Below are 26,683 nucleotides of genomic sequence, written 5' to 3' on the forward strand. Positions count from 1 at the left end.
GGCTGTGGCTCCTTTCCTGCATATCACCCCCCACCCTCCCTCCTCAGGTATCCAACAGTCCTATCTCTCTAATAAAATACCAAATAATTAGAAAAATACACATGTTTAGATTGTAGTTTTAGCATTAGCACAGTTGTAATTCATTCTGAACATGGCTGCTCATTAAGAGCATCTACATAGATGAATGACCTGGCGTGTGAAGGAAACAGCATACAGCAGCCATTTCCCCCTTTTCCTTCAACATTGGAAGAGAACACTAAAACTGCTGGTGTAAGTGCTTTTTGCATTGCCCGACAAGACTCCGAGGCTCATAATGAAACTAATATAACAGCGGGGATGTTGAAATGAGGAGAGAGACAGCTCTTAAGTGTGGCACCCGGGTTCATGCCCTCATGTAATCACCTGCCGCACTCTGGAGTCCTTGAGCAAGACACTAATCCCAAACCATCCCCAAAAGTGCTGCCCTGTCGCTGAACCTGACCTCTGACCACGCAGACGTGTCCCTCAGAGGGATCGGTAACGTATTTCATTATCACAAGATTCTTGGAAATGAAGGGAATTACTGCTGTGGGCATATGGTGGTGGGTGGTGTGCAGAATGAGTGTGTGTTCTAAAAGTTGTGTGTTGAGTCATGCTCCAGTGCTTAGGACTTTTTCCTAGGGAGGTAAAACTGTGTTTGTGATCACCTGGTATAAAATTGGAGTCAGGAGAGCATGGCCGGGTCTCGCTGTTGTTCCCTGAGCACTGGTTTCCAGTTGGGAACAGGACGTCACAGTGGCGCACACGCATCTGGGCACCGTTGGAGTCACAGTGGGACCACTCGGACCAGCTGGACCAACTCTCTGAAAACAGGAATGACAGTGTATCTCACAGCCTGTCCAGAGGGTGCCCTCAGCGGCATATTAGCCATGCATGAGTGCACTCGGAGAGGCCGAGAGGGACTAAAAAAATACCCAATGAACCTGTGATGGATTGGTGGCCGAGTCACAGCCCTAAGCTGCTTATCACTAAAGTTTAAGAGTGTGTGTTTGTGTGTGTGTACCTGGACAGGCCTGTGTGTTACAAAGTGCCTCTTCAGTGTGCAGACCCAGGCAGATGTCCCCTCCGTACGCCGGCGGGGGGTTGCTGCAGGTTCGCGTCCTCATGTAGTGCCCCCCTCCACATGTCACCGAACACTTGGACCATGAAGACCAGCATGACCAGCTGCCGTCCACTAAACGCAGGACATCAATGTCAGATTGTTTATGTCAATACATAGAAGCCATAATCATTTTGAAAACTTTTTTTTCTGAGTAAAACATGGAGCTCAACGAAACAGACAAACAAGCAAGTGTAACAGGAAACATCCCCTTCATTTTCCCTAGATTCAGTCTGTTTCTGCAGCAGTCATAATAAACTCTGTTTTTCAGTCGTGGTTCCACTCCTTGTAACTCGGTAGTTCTGAGGTCGCAGTCAGATATGTCATCACAAATTCACCCTGAACTAATTTTCCCAACTCAGAAACTCTGAACAACCTCGGCACCCTGTGTTGGGACACATTCAGCTCAGGTGTGATGTCATCCCCAGCTCCGACATCGAACGTCCCAGGTCAATGTAACACAGCATTAAACAAAAGGTAGATGACTTCCTGGATACACACCTGGTTTTGTTTTGAAAGAAAACAAGGAACTCTGGGTAGACCTAAGAGCATACATGTTCTTAGCCACAGAAAATAACTTGTTATGGGTTGAAAAGGAAAGAAGGGGAACAGTAGAGGGTGTAATTTTTGATAACAAGACAGAGGAATTTCGACTTGTCCACTGAGCTGATGAGACATGGAGAAGCATTGGCAGACTTATTTTACATCACTGTGGCCACAGTGAGACCCTGCAGTGTGCTGAAAGTGGCGATAAAGCATGAGATTAACCATAATTTAAAGAAAAGTATGCACTAATTATTATTCTTAATAATCAGGATTAAAGCGCGTGTGTGCATGTATATACACACACCCACACATATATGCCGTCCATTTCCCTTGGTGTTTATAAATATTTAAAGTTCATCTTTAATCCATAAATAATGAGTGAGTATTTCTATAGAACACATTTCCTGTTCCATGTCCAACCATTGAGTGGCCTCAGTCGTTCCTTCTGATGACCTTTTTTATGAGCGCGAATCAGGATTTTCTAAAGGCAGATATCCTTTTGATTCAAGTCACTGGGAATCTGAGTCCTCATTTGCCTATCTTTCACTGCTGCAGTTTATGAAGTTGTTTTAATTTGGTAGTGTTGTAATACTTGAGAATGGTCTTGGTGTTGAGACCGGTCTTAAGACCACATTGTGAATGTCGGACTGGCCGGACTCAGGATTTTCCATCAAGACCATGGTAGTGTGTTCTCTGCACTCTGCCAAACCTGGGGTCCCTGCTTTCTACAGCTGAGAGGCAGAAGAGATACAGCTGCATTGTTTTTTGACAGATTTACCCACAGTGGAGAAATATCACAGATTTTGAACGTTTGACAAAAACTACATTACATTTTAGTCTAGTTTTAGCCATCTTGACGAAAAATAGACTTAGTTTTTGTTAGTCTTAGTCATCACAGATCTATTTTTGTTAGTTTTTGTCTGTTTTAGTCATCACAGATCTATTTTTGTTAGTTTTTGTCTGTTTTAGTCATCACAGATCTATTTTTGTTAGTTTTTGTCTGTTTTAGTCATCGCAGATCTATTTTTGTTAGTCTTAGTCTAGTTTTAGTCATCGCAGATCTATTTTTGTTAGTCTTAGTCTAGTTTTAGTCATCACAGATCTATTTTTGTTAGTTTTTGTCTGTTTTAGTCATCGCAGATCTATTTTTGTTAGTCTTAGTCTAGTTTTAGTCATCGCAGATCTATTTTTGTTAGTCTTAGTCTAGTTTTAGTCATCGCAGATCTATTTTTGTTAGTCTTAGTCTAGTTTTAGTCGTCACAGATCTATTTTTGTTAGTCTTAGTCTAGTTTAGTCGTCACAGATCTATTTGTGTTAGTCTAAGTCTAGTTTTAGTCGTCACAGATCTATTTTTGTTAGTCTTAGTCTAGTTTTAGTCATCACAGATCTATTTTTGTTAGTCTTAGTCTAGTTTTAGTCATCACAGATCTATTTTTGTTAGTCTAAGTCTAGTTTTAGTCATCACAGATCTATTTTTGTTAGTCTTAGTCTAGTTTTAGTCATCACAGATCTATTTTTGTTAGTCTTAGTCTAGTTTTAGTCATCACAGATCTATTTTTGTTAGTCTAGTTCTAGTCATCACAGATCTATTTTTGTTAGTCTTAGTCTAGTTTTAGTCATCACAGATCTATTTTTGTTAGTCTTAGTCTAGTTTTAGTCATCACAGATCTATTTTTGTTAGTCTTAGTCTAGTTTTAGTCATCACAGATCTATTTTTGTTAGTCTTAGTCTAGTTTTAGTCGTCACAGATCTATTTTTGTTAGTCTAAGTCTAGTTTTAGTCATCACAGATCTATTTTTGTTAGTCTTAGTCTAGATTTAGTCGTCACAGATCTATTTTTGTTAGTCTAAGTCTAGTTTTAGTCATCACAGATCTATTTTTGTTAGTTTTAGTCTAGTTTTAGTCGTCTCAGATCTATTTTTGTTGGTCTTAGTCTAGTTTTAGTCATCACAGATCTATTTTTGTTAGTCTTAGTCTAGTTTTAGTCATCACAGATCTATTTTTGTTAGTCTTAGTCTAGTTTTAGTCATCACAGATCTATTTTTGTTAGTCTTAGTCTAGTTTTAGTCATCACAGATCTATTTTTGTTAGTCTTAGTCTAGTTTTAGTCATCACAGATCTATTTTTGTTAGTCTTAGTCTAGTTTTAGTCATCACAGATCTATTTTTGTTAGTCTTAGTCTAGTTTTAGTCATCACAGATCTATTTTTGTTAGTCTTAGTCTAGTTTTAGTCGTCACAGATCTATTTTTGTTAGTCTAAGTCTAGTTTTAGTCATCACAGATCTATTTTTGTTAGTCTTAGTCTAGTTTTAGTCGTCACAGATCTATTTTTGTTAGTCTTAGTCTAGTTTTAGTCGTCACAGATCTATTTTTGTTAGTCTTAGTCTGGTTTTAGTCGTCACAGATCTATTTTTGTTAGTCTTAGTCTAGTTTTAGTCATCACAGATCTATTTTTGTTAGTCTTAGTCTGGTTTTAGTCATCACAGATCTATTTTTGTTGGTCTTAGTCTAGTTTTAGTCGTCACAGATCCATTTTTGTTAGTCTTAGTCTGGTTTTAGTCATCACAGATCTATTTTTGTTAGTCTTAGTCTAGTTTTAGTCATCACAGATCTATTTTTGTTAGTTTTAGTCTAGTTTTAGTCATCACAGATCTATTTTTGTTAGTCTTAGTCTAGTTTTAGTCATCACAGATCTATTTTTGTTAGTCTTAGTCTAGTTTTAGTCATCACAGATCTATTTTTGTTAGTTTTAGTCTAGTTTTAGTCATCACAGATCTATTTTTGTTAGTCTTAGTCTAGTTTTAGTCATCACAGATCTATTTTTGTTAGTTTTAGTCTAGTTTTAGTCATCACAGATCTATTTTTGTTAGTCTTAGTCTGGTTTTAGTCGTCACAGATCTATTTTTGTTGGTCTTAGTCTAGTTTTAGTCGTCACAGATCCATTTTTGTTAGTCTTAGTCTGGTTTTAGTCATCACAGATCTATTTTTGTTAGTCTTAGTCTGGTTTTAGTCATCACAGATCTATTTTTGTTAGTCTTAGTCTGGTTTTAGTCGTCACAGATTTATTTTTGTTAGTTTTAGTCTAGTTTTAGTCATCACAGATCTATTTTTGTTGGTCTTAGTCTAGTTTTAGTCGTCACAGATCTATTTTTGTTAGTCTTAGTCTGGTTTTAGTCGTCACAGATCTATTTTTGTTAGTCTTAGTCTAGTTTTAGTCGTCACAGATCTATTTTTGTTAGTCTTAGTCTGGTTTTAGTCGTCACAGATCTATTTTTGTTAGTCTTAGTCTAGTTTTAGACATCACAGATCTATTTTTGTTAGTCTTAGTCTAGTTTTAGTCATCACAGATCTATTTTTGTTAGTCTAAGTCTAGTTTTAGTCATCACAGATCTATTTTTGTTAGTCTTAGTCTAGTTTTAGACATCACAGATCTATTTTTGTTAGTCTTAGTCTAGTTTTAGTCATCACAGATCTATTTTTGTTAGTCTTAGTCTAGTTTTAGTCATCACAGATCTATTTTTGTTAGTCTTAGTCTGGTTTTAGTCGTCACAGATCTATTTTTGTTAGTCTTAGTCTAGTTTTAGTCATCACAGATCTATTTTTGTTAGTCTTAGTCTAGTTTTAGTCATCACAGATCTATTTTTGTTAGTTTTAGTCTAGTTTAGTCGTCACAGATCTATTTTTGTTAGTCTTAGTCTGGTTTCAGTCATGGAAAAAAGGCTGTTGAGGAATAGTTTTAGTCAGATTTTTAGTCAATGAAAGTAACACTGCTTGGTGGGTACACTAAATTACTTCTGCTACAAAATAAGTACATCAGATTTCAAGACTCATCAAGCAAAACTGGATTCCCCATTTACAAGTTTTTCTTTTTTTAGTAATTACGCAAACCTCATTCTTTGCATTTGATACACTTAAGAAAATATTTTAATCTAGATTATTCAGAGGAATGTGGCTTAGAATTAGTGTAACTGAATATTTTTGTTAGAAACCAGACAATTACACCAGGAGAGATTATGGGATTTTTTTATTTTGTGTCTAGGAATTGTCAAAGAAACATTCCTCGAACCACCAAGCAATTTGATGTGATCACAAACACCCTAGCATACAGTAATCTACAACATGTTTGTGTGTTTTGAAGCAGCAGAAAGTGTGCTCCACCCAGCTGTTAAAGCTAAAGCCTGACCTCCTGAACCGGGCTTTTGCCTCTGATTAATAAAGATAAATGAAGCGTCGCAGGCTGCCACTGCTCTTCCTCTCTTCATGTAGTGCCAAACAAATGGCAGTAAAAAACACCTGCATGCATAAATAGAAGAGATAAATATAGGAACAGAGGTGGAAGAATTTCAGAGGAGGGAAAAAGAGTGATAAACGTGGGAAATCTTTCCAACCTGAATCAAAACAGAGGTAAATAAGCTTCGCCATTCATCCGGATAAAACCTGACTCCACTGTGGCAGAGAGATATTCCCCCTTCGCAGCCACTTGAGAATTGCTTTTAAAGACCTGATGATGGCTGGCAGCACAGTGCAGGTAATTGAAGTTGCTGAAGCTTTTTGTCATCTCAGTGTAATTTCTCTATCGCAAAGTGACACATAAGTCGATCCCTGGCCCTCCATGACGGATCGTCTCATCTGGGGCGCAGACACAAGAAAAAAACATGGATTCATTTGTTTCCCAAGCAGATGGATGGCAGCCATAACACCTTTCTTTCTTTTCTTTCTTCTTCTCCACAGTGCTCTTAAAAGGCACTGGATTAGCCATAGGAGGATTGTGATTGGTCTAGCAGCTCAGTACGCCATCCTGGAAATAATATCTCACTTTCAGAGGGGTGCTAATTGAGGATGCATTAGTATTCATTGCTACTCAGGCTGTGTTAAGTCGGTTCCTTTGGGGGACAAGAGAGCAGAGTTGTTCATCAACATATTGTAGCTATGGTATTATTAGCCTCAACAGAATAGGTGTAATACATGTATTAGTGCAGGGATCCGGCGCAGGGGAATCAAGCACTCGAGGTTTTACTCATGGGGGAACACTTGCAGCAACTTTACAAGCAAATCTGACTCTCAAACATCCCTCCGACGTCTTCATCTGAGCTCACAGCTGATAACAGCTTACCCTATTAGCGCTCAAGCTGCTGGGAGCTGAATGCCGTTCACTCTCGCTGAATGAATTAACAAGCTGTAAAAATAGTATTGATGGCTGTTCAGCCCCTTGTCTTTTTTGCTTGCTCACAGTCGTGATGAAGATGGATGGTGAGGATGGAAGATGACACGTAGATTTTGGTGGGACACCTAGTCTCTCTTCTGGGGGGGGGTTGATAAATAATTGTGAGACAGCGCGCCTGCTTGTTGCCTGTACAGGAATGCAGGTGCGCTTTATGCCAAACTAAGCGCTGGATTTCCATTTAGACAGCTTACCTCCTCCATCAGACGGAGCGTTCTTTTAATTAGAAAGCTTCCTCTCCTTCTTCCGCTGGAGGGGTGTTGAAAACGCATTGTCTCAGGGCTTTTCACAACAGAATATGGCCTCCCATAGCTGGCAGCATAATTACCCAGCAATGTAATTACATAGTGGAGCGCCACAGGGATTGTCTCTGATTCCTGGTGTAAATTGGGGTCTTCGTCACACCTCTTATCAGCAACTGATTTCTTTTGTGGTTCCTGATGATTTGGTTAGTCATTTTGTCACTATAATTCTTTATCCATTAATCAAGGAAAAACAGAGCTGGAGTGCGATGTGGATTAGCGTGTATTTATCTGTGTGCGTGTGGGGAAAAGAGAGCTGAATATGTAATTGACTTGTGCTCTTAGGAATGATCTTATCTCTGTGCCAATCCTGTCTGTGTGCAGTAGACCTAGATAAAAACGTCCTGAAGCATGTGTTACTGTGGGCTTTTCTTACCTGGACAAGGAGTGATGTTACACTCCTGATACTCCTGTGCTGGTCCCAAGCAGGTCTGACCTCCGTACTTTGGCTCAGGGTTGCTGCAGGTCCTCTTGCGGCTGCGGATCCCTCGGCTGCAGTCTCTGCTGCACTGCGACCAAGAGCTCCAGGCTGACCAGCCACCATTCTGCGTGTGGCCTGAAATCCTCCCAAGTCGCAGAACCTCTCCTGTTGGAGAAAGAGTGCACATATATCACATCTAAAAACTGTCAACTATTTGAAAATTTCCAAGGTTGAGCTGCTCGTCTGAGTGCAAACAGTCGGGTTGTGATAAGTGCAATGACTGCGTCACAGCACCCCTCTCTTTAGCAAGTATTTTCTGCACGATTCATTCTTAACCCTCGGAGCCCCAAGCCAGATTTTGTATGCAAAAAGGCACAATAAAGTTATAAAAGTCTACTCTTTTCAGGACAACCTGGACTGTCAGGATATGTGTGTGTGATGTCAGATGAATATATCAAAAGTTATATGACCTGAAAGACCATTTAGATGAACACAACAGAAATCTGATAGAACCTTATAAATCACACTTAATCAACAATGAACGAGCCTTTTCACATCTTCATTCATTTCCTAAAGGCCTTGTCTAGCAGGAGGAAAACATTTTTTATCAAATATGCAACAGAAACTATCGCTGTCATTTATCTCATTGAAACCAATTCACATTCTGTGTGGTATCCCAGTATCCTGGAAAGCCAGATGGATGTGTTTCACACATCCGCCGTGCCAGAAAGTACTGCCCCTTGTCGCTGATTGGTCCTGTCACTTGCTAACTGGGCCCAAACAGTTCAGATGGGAGCTTTGCAAGATGGATTTTCCAGTGAGAAAAATGGAAATGGGTGAATCCATCTGCTTTGCAGGGTTAGTATCCCAGTGCATAAAATGCAGAGTCCCTTCTGAAGAGCTCAAAGGTCCTCTTTCCAAACTGGTAGATAATTATCCTGTCGCTTGTTGATCTTTGTCTGGCTTCGATTGGTCGCTACTGACAAAAAAAACAAAACAATAGAATAAGAAACTGAGGCTTTGTGATTGGCCAACAGGCAAACAGGAAGTTGTCTTTTACTTCCAGTGTAAAATTGGAGGACTGATAGCAATCCTGCTAACTTTTTATTGCAAAAAATGTGATAAATAGTCATCATGAATTTATGTAGATCTGTAGCATCAAAGCTCTGAATAAACACAGTGGTTTGCGCCTGGAATAAAAATGCTCTGAAAAGACATAAACACCAGGAGCCATTTGTAGATAGGCAAAGAGGCCAGCTCCGAGATCTGTCTTATGGTTCAAGAGATGATCTAAAGCAGGGGTTCTCAACCTTTTCAGCCCACAACCCCAAAAATAAAAGTGCCAGAGATGGGAACCCCCACTGTACCTGAAGGGGGCTGAACACAGCCATATAAAATAGTCAAGAGAGTAGTCATGTGCAGACAAGGCAGTTCATTAGGGGGGAAAATGGGAGCACCTTCTGGGGCCCAGTAAAATCATGTCCTATTGAAAAGTTTAGTTGTGGTATTTGCTAAAGAAACAAATATCTTTTTAATTCATTTGTGTAGTAAGTAGCCCTCTACTCTAAAAGGTGGTGAAATTAGATATTAAAAAAACAGAAATGTGTTAGAAGTCCCAAAAATTAGATAAGAGTGGCAAAAATAACCAAAAAAAATGGGTTAAAGTGGCAAAAACGGGCATATCAAGTGGTAAAAGAGGATTAAAAAGTGGATGAAATGGCATTAAAGTACCAAAAATAGATGAAAATTAGGTTGAATGGGATGAAAAATTTTTATAAACTAGCAAAAAGGGTTAGTTGAGGCAGAAATGGGGAGAAATGGGTTAACCTGACAAAAATGGGCATATCAAGTCTTGAACTGTATGGCGTTATCGCATAGAAAGTGGTAAAGGGGTTAATAGTGGCAATAATGGGACAACAGAGCCAACAATAGGCGGAGAGTGGCAAGATTTGGTTTAGAAGTGGCAAAAACAGGCTGAAAAAAGTGGTGCAAAGGGTTTTAAAACTGAGAAGAAATGGGTTAAACTGGTAAAAATTTGTTAAAATTTGGCTAAATTGGTCTAAAGTGGCAACAGTGTAATTTTAAAATATTCTTAGTTTTTTAAAGGCATCTGGAGACCCCATCTCAGTGTCTCGTGACACTGGGGTCCCAACCCCAACGTTGAGAACCCCTGGTCCAAACAATGCATGTGCTACTGCTTGGGATCATCGGGAGAGTGAATACCGTGAATATGTCCAATTACGTGTAGCATTAATAAAATGGCACTCACTGCTATCATAGTGTTGATGTTATTGTTAGCTTCACTATTTCTGCATTGTGGATTCCCTTGCCACAGCCCATCCTGCAGGGAAAGTCTCCCACTATAACGAGGGCCATGGGTCAACAGGCGAGTCAGAAAGACTGTCCTAAAGTGCATCTCAGTTCTTGTCCACATGGAGACGAAAACGACGTATTCGGTTTTGTTTTGAAAACATTTTCCGTAAAAACAGGGCGCTATAACGCTGCCACGGAAATGCACCAAAACGACAGAAGAAGATTACGGAGCATGTGTATAAAGACTTTGCTGTAAAAGCTATAATAACCTCCGTAGCTTCTGCAGCATGAACACAACCCTGTAAGCCGCCATTGGCTTAAGTGAGCTACGCTATGTATGATGTAATCGTTTCGAGAAAGATGCGGCTGGCTGTCCACACGGAGACGAAACGGCAGGCTTGAGTTTGTATGGCGGTTTTCAAGTCATCTGACTGCTCAAAGCTTTTTTTGATGGCCTACTCATTTCAAAATTAACTCTTAATTGACACACTGACAGAGAAGGCTGCTATATAGAGAGAGGCCATCAGTTTTAAATATTCTCATTCATATCTATCCATACACATTCACACACCACTGATGCAGCAGCAACATTTTGCCTCACATGTGGCTAAAAGAACTTGGGATCGAACCTTGACTTTCTGCCACAGCTGCTCCATGTGTGAGAGGCTTTAGAAAAGTTTAGCATTGCCTTTGTCAGCATCACGATGACATTTCCTATAAAACCTTGCTGTCTTTCTTTAAAAATGAAACAGATCATAGTTGTCTCTCCTTGCTGGCACGACTGTGTGAATTTATTCTGAAGAGCAAGAGGAGGGCAGGGAGTCAAGAGCAGCTTTTGCTAACAGCGCCTTTACTCTTAAGCCTTTGGAGGATGTCTAAGAGCTTTAGCTAGACTTGTACTGAAAGAGAGAGAGTGGTCACATTATAAATCATTGGTGAGTTGTTTTGAGCTTCAGCAAAAGTCAACTGCTGGAAGCAGGGATGCAACTCAAGACATGACAAGTATCACGATGCTTGCTTTCTTATACAGATGTAACACTTTTCTAAGTTTCAGTCATACATTAAATTTCATTAAATGTCATTAGTCATTAAATTTCTAATGATGATCCTTTCATTTCAAATCAAAAAACAACACTACTGAGTGCAATCCTGCGACAGCGCCGTAACAATCCTCGCTGTATTTTCACCTTTAGACATTCATACTGACGGTGACAGTTTGATATTACCAGACCCCTCAATTAACGGTGTTTCAGTATTGCATGCTGGCGAGCACAGAGCAGGAGCTCCCCTTACGCTGAAGGCTTACCTCGTCCACCCTTTACATCTCCCTGATATTTATTGTGAAGGTAAAACATCACAGGGACATAAAAACCACAGCCTTGAATGTCACTCTGAACTGTTAACTGGGATAATGATATTAATGTTAAAATCTCAACCATGGCTGTACATCCCTCCAGTTTACACTCCTGCAAGCTTTCAGTAAGGAAGCTGAACTCTCAGCCTGTGGGGATAGTTGGGAAGTACAGGCCTACAGCTGCTAAACTGTGCTGCCCACCTTTGCTGGTCACTGGTGGTCTTCAAAATATGAGTTTTTTCAATCAGCCCGTGCATACATTCCTGTCGTTGGAAAAAATTGGTTTGAACTAGAAAAAATGAGTTAACTGAGGCAGAAAAAGGCAGAAATTGGGAGAAATTGGTTAAACTGGTAAAAATGGGCATAAAAAGTGGTAGTGGCAATAATGGGTTAACAGAGGCAACAGACTGGCAAGATTTGGTTTAGAAGTGGCAAAAACAGGCAGAAAGAAAGTGGTGAAAGGGTTTAAAATGGACAAAAATGGGTTTTAAGAGGCAAAAATGTGTTAAAATTTGGCAATACTGATGTGAAGTGGTAAAGTGAAATTTAAAAAATATTCTTAATTTTTCTTAGGAATCTGGAGACCCCCTCTCAGTGTTTCGCGACCCCCAAAGGGGTCCCGACCCCAATGTTGGGAACCACTGCTCTATGGGACACAACTTTCTTGGTGCTGTAGCGTCTTGAACCCTGGATTCATGGTCATTTCAGAGATTCAGAGAGTAGCATTACTGCACAGGAGCCCAATAAGAAAAGCCATGTAGAAGATGGATAAATCAATACACCAAGAGTGAAACAGATCTGAAAATGATGGCGCCTACACAAATGTAATCCATCATTTTCTTAGTCACAGACCTTTAGTCATTCTCCAAAGATGGATTCAGTGAGAGCTGAGAGTCCTGTCACCACAGACAGAACAACATGAGTCGACTGATCTGTGTTCCCTGGTCTGAAATGACTCAAACAGATGATTTCTAATGAAATATGAAACTCTAATTTCTATCACTATAATTACTGCTTGCATTAATCAGCCCCTTGCGGGTTTGAGTGCAGACTCAGAAAAAGCTTGTGGCCTTTTTGAATGAAAAGAGTGAACTCATCCGTTTGAGTGAATGATAATCACCTCGGATGAAATTAGCGTCACTGTCCGAGCACTTCTCTGATGAGTCACTTGTTCAACAAACTGGGTAATTATCTGCTTTTCCAGACAATAGTGGACGACTTGATTGTCTCATTCTGATATCTCAGACGTTGCCTTTAAAAGAAACAGACAGAGGAGTCACATCTGGATTCTACATCTGATCCACTCCACTGTGTCACTGCAACCTTCATCTTTTCCTCTCTAATCTTTTGATTTACCTTTTTTTCAAAGCTTTGCTATCTCATCTGTTTTCAACCCTGCCTCTTTTTATCCTCCTCTTCCTCTTTGTCCATCTTTCCCATTAACCTTCTCTTGTTTTTCTCTTCTCTTTATCCGTCCTCCAGCCCGGCCTCTCTGTTTTGTCAGCGTGCTCTTTTCGCTGGCAGTTAGCATGCCGTGGCTGCTTTGTATTCTCATGGAGAGCACGGAGTGTGTTTACCTAGCCCCAAATCCTCGACCTCTTCATAACTACGGTCGACCTTGGCAGTGCACAGGTTGGCTCACCCCTGCATAGAGCTGGCTTGAGTGCTGACAGGCCCCGTCGAGGCTCGGGCTCTTTATCGATTCTGAGCAGGCAGTGGCATGGACACTCTTCTCCTGCAGCTGTGACCTGTAGTCTTTATCAAGCTCTCTGTAGCTCAGAGCGTGGACTTGTGTCTGCCCGAGGCGATGGAGAGGTTTATAATCATCCCTCTTGTACATGCAAACATGCACATAATCATTACAAGAGACTAATCTGAGATCTAATATTAGTATGAGGCAAAGCAAGCATGGACACTCAATTATTCTAGCGCCCACTTTGCTCACTTTGCTTGCTCAAGCTCCTGCCTGAGACTCCTCTGAGGTATGTATTGTTAATGCTATTCCACAGGGGCCGCCCTCCTGCCGCCAAAACAAACAGCGTGTTGCCCTCCCTCTCAAATAGGTAGCGACTGGGTGTATCGATCCACACAAGAACCACACACAGCCGGAGAGAATTAATCCTTGCTCTCCCCGACGAGGCGAGCCTGAGCCGAAAACTAAAGAAGAACGCAGCGCTCCATCCAACAGTCCCCGCTGCAAAAGGAAACTAGGACATGAAAGAAGTTCCCTCCTCCCTCCCTCCCGTTGCTCAACCTTACACCCTGCTCAAAGGCAAAACACACTGTAAACAAACTTCTGTGAGTGTGTGAGAATATAGGCGCATGCATGTGTGGGAAATAGAGGAACTCTGAGGCCACACAGACACGCAATGCTGTGCAATCTGATGCGCTGTACAGGCAACTGTAAGGACACTAAAACAGTGAAAGAAGTGGGAAAGAAACCAATGAAAAAAAGACGGACTACAGAGATAAAGGACTGGAAAATCTCGAACCTGAAGCACTTAAATGGGAACACAAAGTTTTACCAACATCAGAATATCACTGGACCACACTAAGACTGAGACTTTGTGGTGGTGCAGACTGTCCCAGATTCACAATGTGTTTTTAGTTCCCATTTCTCCTCACTTTCCTTAACACAGAGATTCTTAACCTTTTCAGCCCGTGACCCCCAAAATAAAGGTTTCAGAGACCGGGACCCCCACTGTACCTGAAGGTGGTTGGACACAGCAATGCACATTCTAGAAAAGTCATGTGCAGACAAGGCTGCCCATAAGGGGGGATAAAGGGGAAAGCTTTGGCAAAAAATGGCCATGAGTGCACAATGGGCAAAAATGTGGGAAAAATGGTCAAAAAGCAGCAATGACTAGTAAGAATGCTGAAGACAGTGGAATGTAATGGCAAAATGCGGCTTAAATGGGCGACAAGTGGCAAAAAAGGGAAAAAAAAATTACAAATGGCAAAAAGCAGGATAAAAGAGGCAAGAAACTGGTGGCAAAAATGGGATGGAAGTAGTAAAAGTGGGCAAAAAGTGGCAAAAAAAAAAGGCAAAAGGGGGCTTAAAGCAGTAAAAATGGATTAAGAGTGGCAAAAATATTGGAAAAATCGGCAAAAATTGCAAATAAGGGCAATGGAAATATACAGACAAAAATAAAGGTTGAAAATAAAGCCAGCTGTATTAATGTGGTGATTCAAACTGATTAATGTGACTTGCAATGGATAATTTCTTAGCTCATAGTTTCCCTTTATCTAAGGTTTTCTGGGGGAATAATATTTCAAATTAAGACACCAAAGAGCCACAAATCATCACAAAGAGCCACATGTGGCTCAAGAGCCACGTGTTGAGTATCACTGGTCTTTTGTAGAGTTAAGCTGTGATATCCATATTTTATATTTAACCTGAAAAAATAACCACTCTTATCAATGAAATTAATCCCTTTTTAAATCATTTGTGTAGTATATAGCCTTCTTAAAAATGTATATCTATTTTGTTAAAATGAAAGGATTAAATTGGGTTAAAAATGGCAAAAAATGGGTTAATAATGGCAAAAAATGGTAGAAAGGTCATGAAGTTGGATCTTAAAAGTAGCAGAAATGGGTTAGAAGTGGCAAAAAAAGAGGCAAAATTGGGTTAAAGTGGCAAAAATGGGCATAAATAGTGATAAAAGGTAGTCAGAAAGTGTCTGAAAAGGCTTTAAATTGGCAAAAATGGGTGGAAATCTGTTGAAATGGGAAGAAAACCAATATAAACTGGCAAAATAGTGCTAACTGAGAAAGAAAAAATAGTCAGATATTGGCAGAAATTGGTCAAACTGGCAAAAATGAGCATATTAGTGAAATGTGGTTAAAATGGAAATAATTGGGAATAAAAAGTGGTAAAATGGGGTAAATAGTATCAATAATGGGTTAACACAGGCAAAATTTGGCTTATGTGGCAAGAATTTGATTAGAAGTGGCAAAAACAAGCATAAAAAGGGGTGGAAAGGGTTTAAAATGGCAAAAATAGGTGTTAAATGGCAAAAATGTATTAAAATTTGAGGGAAAAAATGATGAAAACTGGTTAAAATTTGGCAAAATTGGTGTATAGTGGCAACAGTGGAATTCTAAAAATATTCTTGGTTTTTTAAGGGAATCTGGAGACCCCCTCTTAGTGCCCTCCGACCCCAAAGGGGGTCCTGACCCCAAGGTTGAGAAGCACTGGCTTAACAGATCAAATTTTCAGAGTTGAACTGAGTCTTAAATGCATGTTCCTACACATGTTCACCTTTAAGAAATGTATGTGCATGCGTTGTGCCAAATACTGCCGTAGAACAAAGTCTCTATGACCGTCCTCCCTGAGATCATCTGAGGTCTGAAAAGCAGCAGTTGACCCAGAAACCCTTCAGAGGAAAATCCTTGTGCGGGAGCTAATTAAAAGTTTGTTAGTGTGAGATTAAAACCCAGACCCTGAAGAGGACGAGGGATCAGTGCTCATCTGCAAAAACTCTGGTGCACAAATAGAAAAGAGACAAAAATGTGCATGCTAAAAAATACCAATGAGAAAGACCCTGAATGTAAAGAGATGCTTTACTTCAAAAGGGAACTCAAAGCTAGACTTCATATCAGGTTGTTTGGTTTCTTCAAGACCTTCTGCATGTAAATTTGTTTGCTTTGTGGTGCATGGCTTAATGTTAAGAGGGATTTGCAGTTGGAGAAACTCAAGTTTATGGCAGCATTTCTACACCATTAACTTCAAATCACACACTGTTTCCATCACTGCCAAAATCCCAAAAGCCACATTTCAAATAGCTGACAGAGAGTAATATTCAAAGACATAAAAATCCCTTCAAACATTGTTATTGTTTTTAAGTGTCTATGTTTTCTTATTATCTGTTTTTTATTTTTTTTGCTCTGCCTGAATTTTGGCTTCTGATTGACAATTTGTCCTTGAACACACCATAAACAAAAGTGTTTGCAGAGATCCCTGCTGCTCCAAACTGCAACAACGACACGACTTTGATGAGAAAATTAAGCGGACTAAACATTTACTGTGATGGAATGCCTACCACATGCAGTTTTGAAGTCACCTAAACCTGATTTTTGCATTGAAAAAGTGAACTTAAGCCAACACCTGGGTTTAAAGAGAGGAAAAAAACATTGTAAAAAATAGCTGCAATGTAAAGCCCATTAAAGGGATAGTTCAGTATTTCTGAAGTTCTTGTCATTATAAGGAGCTAGGCTACATAGCTGTTGACAGTCATATAACTCACATAACCAGTATTTTTAAGACAAAACGTGAGGAAGAGTATGCAATATTGAGAAAATTCTCATCTTCGCTTTGTTTCAGTGACTTTGGTGCACCACTGACGTAATCCACCACATGCAGAGCACTGATCTGCTGTTTGGGTCTATGATGTACCAACTAGTGATGTATAGCCAGCGTTAGGGATAACACTCCACTAAGTATCTGTCAGGCCGGGTGTACACCAGTTGTGGCAAAATGTCAACTCATACTGTGTGACTGAATCACCTATGATGCAGGATCATTGTGCACAATTTATGTGCTTACACTGTATGGAGTTTCCTTTATAAAAAGTCTCACACACTGAGGGTGAGGTGTTTCCAGTCATTTTCTCTCTCTCTCTCCCGCTACCTCCATCTATCCCATACACACATACAGCATCACCATCCGTGTCAGCTGCAGGTCTGCAGGTAGGAATATCTCCTCTATCATATAGGGGTGGGGTAATCAGGAAGTCATTCCAGCTGTTGTCATGGTAACTTAGGATTTGTCTGACAGTTAACAAAGGAAAAAAATCCCCCAAAGTTGTTTATTCTGCTCGTGTTTCTGCTCTCACTGTGGGAGTGTCTTGAGTCGTACTACCAAAATATCGAACATGCCATCTGCCCAGGCAGGAGCAGCTCGTCGGGTCATCGTGGGGCTGGGGTCAGCCGTCGTACAGAGCATGACAAACGATACCTGACCCAACTGAAAGTTGGCCCAACTCCAAAGTGAGTCGTACGATTCAAAATTCGTGACTGAATCGGAGGAAAATTGCACAGAGTACACCCGGCTTTAGAGAAATCAGATTTCTTCTTTGTTGTAACAAGCAACGTTATGCAACAGTTTGCAAATAAAGTAATCTGTTCTCAGTTAGTTTTTGCACAAGTGAATTTGCAGAGCTGATGGACCAGATTCCATGTCTTTCATCAGGTAGATCCATCCTGCAAAGCTCCAGTCTGAAACGCTTGTTCCTGGTCTGAGAAAGCATGGACCTGTCAGCATCTTTTGAGGAGACTGGGGTGTTAGCTACGGGTGGGGTTTAGTTGTGTAGTTGTAGCTATAGAAGCAGGTTTTATCAGAACAGGACCACATTTCTTTACAAGAGGAGCAGAGATCAGCACTGAGCGCTTTAGAGAAGAGGTTGCTGCTTTTCTCCCAGCTAGCCTCAGCTTAAGTCTGCAGTATTGATGGACAGTCTGGTTGCACTGTATGCTGGTATACAATGGCTGCCAGTGGAGCTATTAGCTCAGATATAGCCAACGTTGCTGTTTTATCAGAACTAGACAAAATTTCATTCTAAATTTAGTAAATTTCGAGTTAGTTATAAACGAAACAGACAGAACAGTTGCCCATCACCCTCCAACATTTTTTCCAAAGGTTCCGCCCTTCCCAAATACAGACATGGATGGTTGCCTGGATGGTGATACATATCCCATACAATGGATATGTGAAACCGTCTATCTGGCAGATAAGGTTACCACAAAAGTATTATGTCAGTTAATAATAATTTAAAAAAGCAGAAAATACTCTATTTACTTTCCTCCTTTTTCTCCACAAAATGAAGGAAAAAATAGAAAATCTCTGAAGCATCTGCACAGTTTCTATTTCTCTCCTATTTGTTGGCACTGCATGCTCTGCATTACTCATAGATCTTTAACTTGAGGATGCTCCAAAGGCTCTCACTAGGGTTGAGGTCAGGGGAGGATGGGGGTCACACCATGAGTTTCTCTCCTTTTACGCCCATAGCAGCCAATGACACAGAGGGATTCTTCCCAGCATGAGATGGTTCATTGTCATGCATGAAGATCATTTTGCTACAGAAGGCACTGTTCTTCTTTTTGTACCATGGAAGAAAGTGGTCAGTCAGAAACTTTATATACTTTGCTGAGGTCATTTTCACACCTTCAGGGAACCTAAAGGGTTCCACCAGCTCTCTTCTCATTATTCTGGCCCAAAACATGACTCAGCCTCCTCCTTGCTGACGTCACAGCCTTGTTGGGACATGGTGGCCATCCACCAACCATCCACTGCTCCATCTATCAGGGTTGCACAGCACTCATCAGTAAACCAGACTGTTTGAAAACGAGTCTTCATGTATTTCTGGGCCCACTGCAACCATTTCTGCTTGTGAGCATTGGTTAGCGGCGGCTGAATAGTAGGTTTATACACGACTGCAAGCCTCTGGAGGAGCCTGCACCTTGAGGTTGGTGGGACTCCAGAGGCACCAGCAGCTTCAAATACCTGTTTGCTGCTTTGTAATGGCATTTTAGCAGCTGCTCTCTTAATCTGGTGAAATTGTCTGTCAGAAACCTTCCTCATTATGCCTTTATCTGCATGAACCCATCTGTGATCTGAATCAGTCACAAATTTTATTCAATTTTTTTTCAATTCAACTTTATTGATATAGCACATTTCATACAAATGTACTCAATGTGCTTTACACAAGATAAAAACAAACAGTAAAAGCAATAAAAACTTGAACAACCCCCCCCCACACACACACATAAACACAGAATACACATATACAATACAGCTTATGTTGTTCTTTCTTTCAGGACAACATATCCAAAAATGCAAAAATACTGCAGGTCTAACAGTTAAAGGCACGAGAGAAAAGCAGAGTTTTCAGAGCACTCTTAAAAGAGCTGAAAGTGTCTGCAGCTCTCAGGTCAGCCGGCAGCTTGTTCCATAGGACAGCACCGTAATAACTAAATGCTCCTTCACCAGATTTACCTCTAACTTTAGGTACATTAAGGAGGCCCATATCTGAAGATCTGATAATCTGACTGGATTACAGCCTGTGAGCAGGCCAGAAAGGTATTGAGGTGCCATACAATTCAAAGATTTGTAAACAAATGTCTTCACAGTACGATGATCACGCTGAAGTTTCATGAAATATCTCATGTTTTCATTCCTTGTCTAGCAGAGAACTAGCAGAGATCCTTTTTCTTTCCCATGTTGCTGAAACCTGTGGCCTGCTTAATAATGTGGAACGTCCTTATTAGTTTTCCTTTAGTTGGGTTCATCTGGCAAACTAATGATCACAGGTGTCTGAGATTGAGTTCAGTGATCCAAAGAGCCCTGAGATGCAATACCATCCATGAGTTTAACTGAAAAACAAAACATTAAATGTTTATGACACTAAAATCAAATTCTAAATCTAAAAACTACACTAAACCTCACATATTCCCACATTAGTGGAATCTAATGTAATGGCACTATTTCATGCAGTAAATGGCGTAAGGCTACGTGAGTGATGTCAACACTAGAAGTGATGTTCCAAACAGGACCCAGTGCAGGGGTGGGAAAACTTCAGCTCCAGAGCTGCATGTGGATCTCTGCAACTGTGCCAGAAAAGTTCAGGAAACTAAAAGAAACTTTTTTTAACATCATAAATCTACATTTTCCTCTTCTCCCTCCTCCTCCTCACGTTAATGTGTCCCTCACCTGAATCAGTGTGTGTTGGGTTAGCGCGCAGCAAAGAGAGGTAGGTGATTTGTTTTCTGCAGCTCCTGTTTTACACATAGCTGGAGGATTTTCAGTCACACAAGTGACGAGCAGTAACGTGTTACACTACTGAGTTACTGAAAAATGTAATGTCATTACAGTGTGCCTTACAGCTAACACTGGTCAGAAGCACCTAAAACTCCTCACAAGAACTTTAATTGAGTTTCAACATATTTTAACTTTAATACATTTATAAGAATGTGTTTTTTAATTGTAAGATTTCTGAGTTGCTGAACTTCTTCCTGGCACACTTGAACAGCAGCTCTTGCACAGCTTTTTGTTAGTTTTATGTGGCTGAACAGAATAAAAGGAACTGTCTCACAAGAAGACTCAAGACCAGTTTTCTCCCTTTCTCCCTCTCCAAAGGCAATCACAGGTAACACAGAATACCAGCTGGTGTTGCCGGCTGCGTTTGTGAGCTTCAAGTGTGCGTGTTTGTCGTAATTGTGGATGCTTTTTAAGAGAATGTGCCAACTCCAACAAGCTGAAATTGCCAACAAACAGCGCAAACAAAATTGATTTTTCTCTACCTATGAAAACTGGCTTCCATCAGAGCAGCAGCTATTTCCTTCTTCCTGGTAATTTGAAGTACCACAGGACTCTGCAGTCTGAGGTAGAATCCTTTCTGACTGTTGGGATATAGCAGAAAGGGAACCAGTACAGAAGAACAGAAAAACAAGCTAGACCTAGGATCTCTTCCTGGCTGTTTTGTAATTCTTGATGTTTAAACCTGATTAAAAGGAGGTGTCAGAAAACTTGTAAAAGCAGATCAGACAGGTTTCATTAATAACAGACAAGGAACTAACAATGTAAGAAAGGCCCTGAATCTACAATCAGCTGCAGTTAAAAGGAAAACCCGTCAATGCTTTTCAGCTTAGATGCTGAGAAGAAGTTTGATGGGGTTGACTGGGCATTTTTAGAAAGAACTCTCAGCTGTATGGGTTTCAACAAAACTTTTGTTGATTGGATTAAGATGTTTTATAAAAATCCCAGATCCAGAGTCAGAACTAACCAGCATTGCTCAGAATTTTTTTATCTTGGACTTGGAACGTGTCAAGGGGATGCTTTGTCACCTTCCTTGTTTGCATGAAGCATTGAACCCTTAGCCAAACTGATAAGATCCAAACCCCTCATATGTGACGAATGAAATGATCAACACAAACTGGCCCTCTTTGCTGATGATGTTTTAATTTAATGGAAAATCCTGCTACCTCTGTCCCTGCCCTCCTTCATAGTCTTAATGAGTACAGCATAGTGTCGGGCTCTAAGATCAATACAAACAAATCTGAAGCCATGACGATTGTGGGGAGCGGCCCTCCCAATTAGATCTGGTCTCCTTTAGGAGGTCCAAACAGGGATGCAGATATCTTGGTGTTAACCTCATGCCTACAGACATAGGGCCCAATGAAATCTGTTTTATTTTTTTCCAGATTCTGTTTTTTCAGTTTTAATTGTTTGGAATTTTTAACCTTTCCACTAATTTCACCTTAAAAAAGAGTGTCTTGTTTATGTAAATGAATCAAATGTTCACTAATTAAATAGAAATAAACTTAAATTTATAGACAAAGGGCCACAGTTGGCCCTAGAGCCACAGTTTAAATAACCCTGATATAAAATAACTATAACAAGTGAAACAGTCAGATATTTCCAACATTTTCAGACACATCTAGGTGTATAATCACATCCTAACTGATGTTTCTAATGTAAATGAAGAAATCCTTCTGTTCTCTCAGACACAGAGTGATACTAACTAAATAAGAAGGTCACATTAAAGATAAATGGTTAAAAGTAAACCTGTTACCTAAACTTTTCTTTACTCTATCAGTCTGTTACAGTCCATGCAGTTTGATGCTGCATTATGTTCTACTCCTGACTGTAATTTTCCTCTTATCATCTTCATCCTCGCTGTCTGTCCGTCTTCCTCATATCAGACCGCTACGTTAACACAGACACGTGTTGGCTCATTAAGCGACCAAAGGGAACTACAGTATTTACAGGAGAAATTATTCAGCTAACTGATACTTGAAAGCAACATTATTTAGACAACAGAACTTCATAAAATCTTGGGTCCGTCCGACTCGAGTTTGATACCCTCGAGGGGTGAGCAGGTCTTCAAGTTGTGATTTCATCTGTGTGCCTTGCACTCAGACACACCTCTCTCCATGACTCTCTGGTGTGGTGAGGTAAAATAACTCGAAGCAAGGATGAGTTTTCTTGTAGGTTCAACATTATGTCGCCCTGTACTGCCCCATGTCGAGCTGTGTGATGTTTGCTGGTGTTTCGTGCAGCTGCTCTGACATGCTGTTACTGTTTAGGAGGGGGCAGGGTGAGTGTTTGTGAAGTGAGGCGCAAGTTGTGCCCCGCTTTAGTGTCCCCCGGAACATATTCCCGGATCTACGTTCCTCTTTCTAAGAAAACACAGCATTTCAGTCAAATTCATTCAATTTCCACGATTAAATTGTAAATTCCGTTTTTATCGGCCAATTCTGCATTTCTGTCCGTGATTCTGTTAACGTGAAAATCATAGGGCCCTACTAACACACAACAATTTTCCTCTAATTATGATGAATTGATTAAAGAAATTCAAAAGGACTTAAGTAGATGGGACATACTCCTCTTGTAATTCTTTGGTAGAATAGAATCAGTAAAAATGAATATTCTACCACGACTACTATTTTTATTTCAGTCCCTTCCTGTTTTAGTACCACAATCCATATCTAAACTGCTAGAAAAACTAATATCAAAATTCATCTGGCTAAACAGAAGACCAAGAATACGGCTGAAAGTACTGATGCTAGCAAAGGAGAAAAGAGGTCTAAGGCTAACCTAACCTTACATTTTATTACTGGGCAGCCCATTAATATGAGAACTGGAACTAAATACACTATTAGATGATGAATCATGGGAAAACATTTGTTTCAAATGTCAAGAAGCCAACTCTGGAAAGAATTCAACTGGAAGGTCAAAGTGAGGTTCTTCAGAACACCATTAAAAACTTCTGTCCCCAAAAGCAATCCCAGCAACTAGAAAAGCACTCGGAGAGCACAGACCTCCGCCATTAGCCCTATCTCCCAATAGTGAAGAATCCTTTAAAAAATTCCTGGATCTGTCCCCATGTGCCCCCCACCACAGCATTCGCCGATCACTCCCTCCCCAGTGGGGTGGAAACATGGTGAGGCAAAGTACTGGCTTCGCTACGGGTGGACTGTCATGGTGGAAGCATTGCCTGCTGGTGCCAACAGATGCACTGACAGTCTCACCCATGGTCTCACTGGACGACTGGAAGCCATGGCAGAGGGTGAATATTCCTCTATTCCTCCCAGCATTCTCGCTACAATTCACTGTCTTTCTCTCTGTTACGCTCCGACTCGGCTCCTCAACCAGGCGTGCGTCTTTCAAACTCTGTGAACTCCAAAACTTTGAATAGAAACACACCAAAAAATGCTGCTGGGATTGAAGTTACTCATGTCCGCCATCTCCTGGTGTGAAGTGGTAACAGCACAGACCTCTGCCATTAATAGTAAAAAAATCCTGGATCCAGACGGTGATCCGGATCACTCCCAAAATCTAACCAGTTCTTCCTGATGCCATTTCTGATATTTCCTGAAAATTTCATCAAAATCTGTCCACAGCTTTTTGAGTTATGTTGCTATGGACACCAGTTACTGAGTATCTTGGTTAAAATGCTTGTACCCTTATCAGTCCAATTATATTTGAATTGTTAACATTATTTGATTAATATATGTGTATGTTTTTTATTCATTCATTTGTTTTCAACTTTGGAAGTGATTTACCTCTGTGAAAAGCATTTGTGCTCTATATTCAGACAGTGTTCTTGATACATGATAAATGAAGCCCAATCTCAAGATGTTTTTCTTTTCCTTTGTGATGTTAATTGCCCATTAATACACAAATTAAGGCAATAAAGTAAAAAAAAAAAGGTGTCAAAACTTCTAATACGATGCTTATAAGACCTTTTGATTTTAAAAAGACATGTTGAGCAAAATGAGACTTGTGCCAACAAAGTATTTTATCTGACTGGCAGTTGTGTTCCTCTATCGCCCACGCTGGTTCTCTAATTTGTTTACTCTACATCTTCACAATCTGTGCCACTCTACAAGAGTCATATTGGAGGCAAATGTGAGACCGGCAGCGTGCCATTGGCCGCACAATGGCACTCTGCAAATCTGGTGTCGAGGATAATTGCAACAAGGTGGTGAACTTCATTCGACAGTAATCTGGGCAAGGGCAGGGGTTATGTATTAAACTGAAGCATAACTGACAGAGAGAGAGAGAGGGAGAGAGGATTAGAAGGTCTTTGAATCAACACTTTCATAATAAAAGACGCTGCACTAAAGAGATGCAGCAATATCATAACATATGAGGATGTTCAGGGAATATCACCATGTCCCTGTGCAGACAAAAGAAGTATTCTGGCCAGCTGCTTTGCCTCACTGATTATTAAACAATCATCTGTGCTGCCCTCTGCTAATATGAGGATATTTACATCAGCACTGATTATATGTTTTATTCATTAAATGTATATATTAAGACCCCAAAAAGTGTAAAACTATAAAGTCAACATCCTTATTAACAGAAATGAGGCATACTCTCTTCACTAGTATAGCCATTGAAATGAAGTTTAAAGAGAAAATTCAAGAAATCGTGAGCCTAAAGTTTCAATAATATATTTTAGCAGGTTATGAATCAGACTTATAATGATACTGAACTATAAAAGCAAACAAGACCATCATCGACAAGGCTGGCAATTTCTCTGCTGTTGTTTAAAGGTGACATATTTTACCCCTTTAAGACCTCTTTATTCTAGTTTCAGGGTTCCCCAAAACATGCCTGTGAAGTTTGTTGCTGAAAAAACACTCTGGTATTGGATTTTTGCATGTCTAAAAACCTCTCTGTTTCAGCCCTGCTCAGAACGATTTTGAGTTTATGTGAAGCATATTTAAATTTTCTTTAGCTCTAATAATGAAATAACATTTGATTTAATCTAATTTACTTAAACTTTACCCCCCAAAAAGGCTTAACCATTACTAAGGCCTAGAATCATTTTTGAGTGTATCATGTCCTTGATTGTAAGGCATTGTACGGTATGGTACTGTGCAGGAATCAATATTTTTATCCTATTTTATTTTGTATTGTACTTTATCCTGTATTGTATCATATGGTTCTGCATCACTGCATCATTTTGTATCATGTCATATATCCTGTCGTGTCACACTGTTCTGTAAAGTAACTTGTCATATAGTATCGTACTGCACCATATCCCATCACATCATATCAATTGTTTTTGTATTTTTTCACATTCTAAATTATAAAGTTCTTTATGGTATTAAACTCTGTCGTATCAAATTCAATGTGTTATCATAATATATCTCTTTATTTTGTACCTGGTCAATCTGTGTATCATTCGTTCATTTAATATTTGATTGATAATTGAATAACAAATAATGAAAAAATGGTTCATTTTCTAGTTTCATTTCTGAAATGAAATCAAATAAATAAGAAATTATGCATCTTTTTGACTTTTGCTATTAATGCCCATCGCTGAGGAGTTCATGCTTCCTGGAATGATATACTGGAACACAAACACCAAGTTAAGTCACGTTCCCAGCACTTGTGCTCCTTGTGTATTCGTGCCATGCTTTTGGTCCTTCCATGCCGGAGCCAGGGAAGCATGCCGCGTCCAAGCACGGAAGAGTGTACTCATGTTGGTCAAACGTACTGGACTTTTAGGCTCAAACGTACCCAGGCACAATACAGATTGCCTAGTGTGAGTGCACCCTAACTCAGTGCCAGCGTTTGTGGTCCAGTATATCATCACAGGAAGTGTGAACTCCTCAGCGATGGTCGTGTGATTCTCAGGATGCTTTTCTGAGAACAACACCTGCACCAGGTTACACAAATCAATGTTTCAATCAAATTGACTGCTTACAGCTGTTTTTTCATATTACATTCTCTGATCCCAACATAAATAGCAAAAGTTAAAAAGACGCATCATTTCCTGTTTATTTGATTTCGTTTCAGGAATGAAAACTAGAGAATGAAGAGCATTTTCATTATTTGATTTGGTTTTTAAAGCAGAAAACTGAACAATGAGCCATTTTTCATGTATTTGTTATTCAATTATCAATCAAATATTAAATGAACGAATGATACACAGATTATGGTCATATTGTTCCCAGTATTGTATTGTATTTTATTTTATATAGTATCCAATGGTAATGCATCACACCATCGTATGTCAGCCATGGTATAGTCTGGCGTGTTCTGGTCTGGTACAGTATCACAGCCACTGGTCAAAAGCCATCACCTTGATTAACACAGGACTGAAGTTCTGCACATTAATGTTAAAATCTCTATATCAGTCATTTTCATAATCTTGAAGTACGTTTGTATGCAAGTAGTCATTGCTAACATTTTTGTGTTTCAGATTTACACAGTCACCAACTTTTAATGATGGTTTGCCAGATTCAGACCTTTTATAACCACTGATCAATCCGTCTTTTAGACTAATTATTATGCAGCCTGCCTCCTTCTTGTCAGAGAGCTTTCATTTTCTGCCTACTCGCTTACTCCACCTCCACCATCACCAGCAGAGTGTGT

General features: G+C 40.0%; 1 protein-coding gene across 4 annotated transcripts in view; it reads right to left on the reverse strand.

Moving 5' to 3' along the window:
* sema5a (sema domain, seven thrombospondin repeats (type 1 and type 1-like), transmembrane domain (TM) and short cytoplasmic domain, (semaphorin) 5A) overlaps nucleotides 1-26,683 on the reverse strand; it is a 262,200-nt gene that overhangs the window by 20,733 nt on the left and 214,784 nt on the right. For all 4 annotated transcript variants that reach the window (XR_005993366.1, XM_041813627.1, XM_041813626.1 and 1 more), the window contains exons 17-19: nucleotides 7,584-7,793; nucleotides 1,043-1,213; nucleotides 687-842 (exon numbers count right to left, since the gene is read on the reverse strand). Coding sequence is in view for 3 of the 4 variants with exons in the window: in XM_041813627.1 (XP_041669561.1) it covers nucleotides 687-842; nucleotides 1,043-1,213; nucleotides 7,584-7,793 (537 nt within the window). In the remaining variant the exon portion in view is untranslated. The remainder of the gene's footprint in view (nucleotides 1-686; nucleotides 843-1,042; nucleotides 1,214-7,583; nucleotides 7,794-26,683) is intronic.

This window comes from Cheilinus undulatus, linkage group 19, assembly GCF_018320785.1.
Source record: "Cheilinus undulatus linkage group 19, ASM1832078v1, whole genome shotgun sequence".
NCBI classification, from domain to species: Eukaryota; Metazoa; Chordata; class Actinopteri; order Labriformes; family Labridae; genus Cheilinus; species Cheilinus undulatus.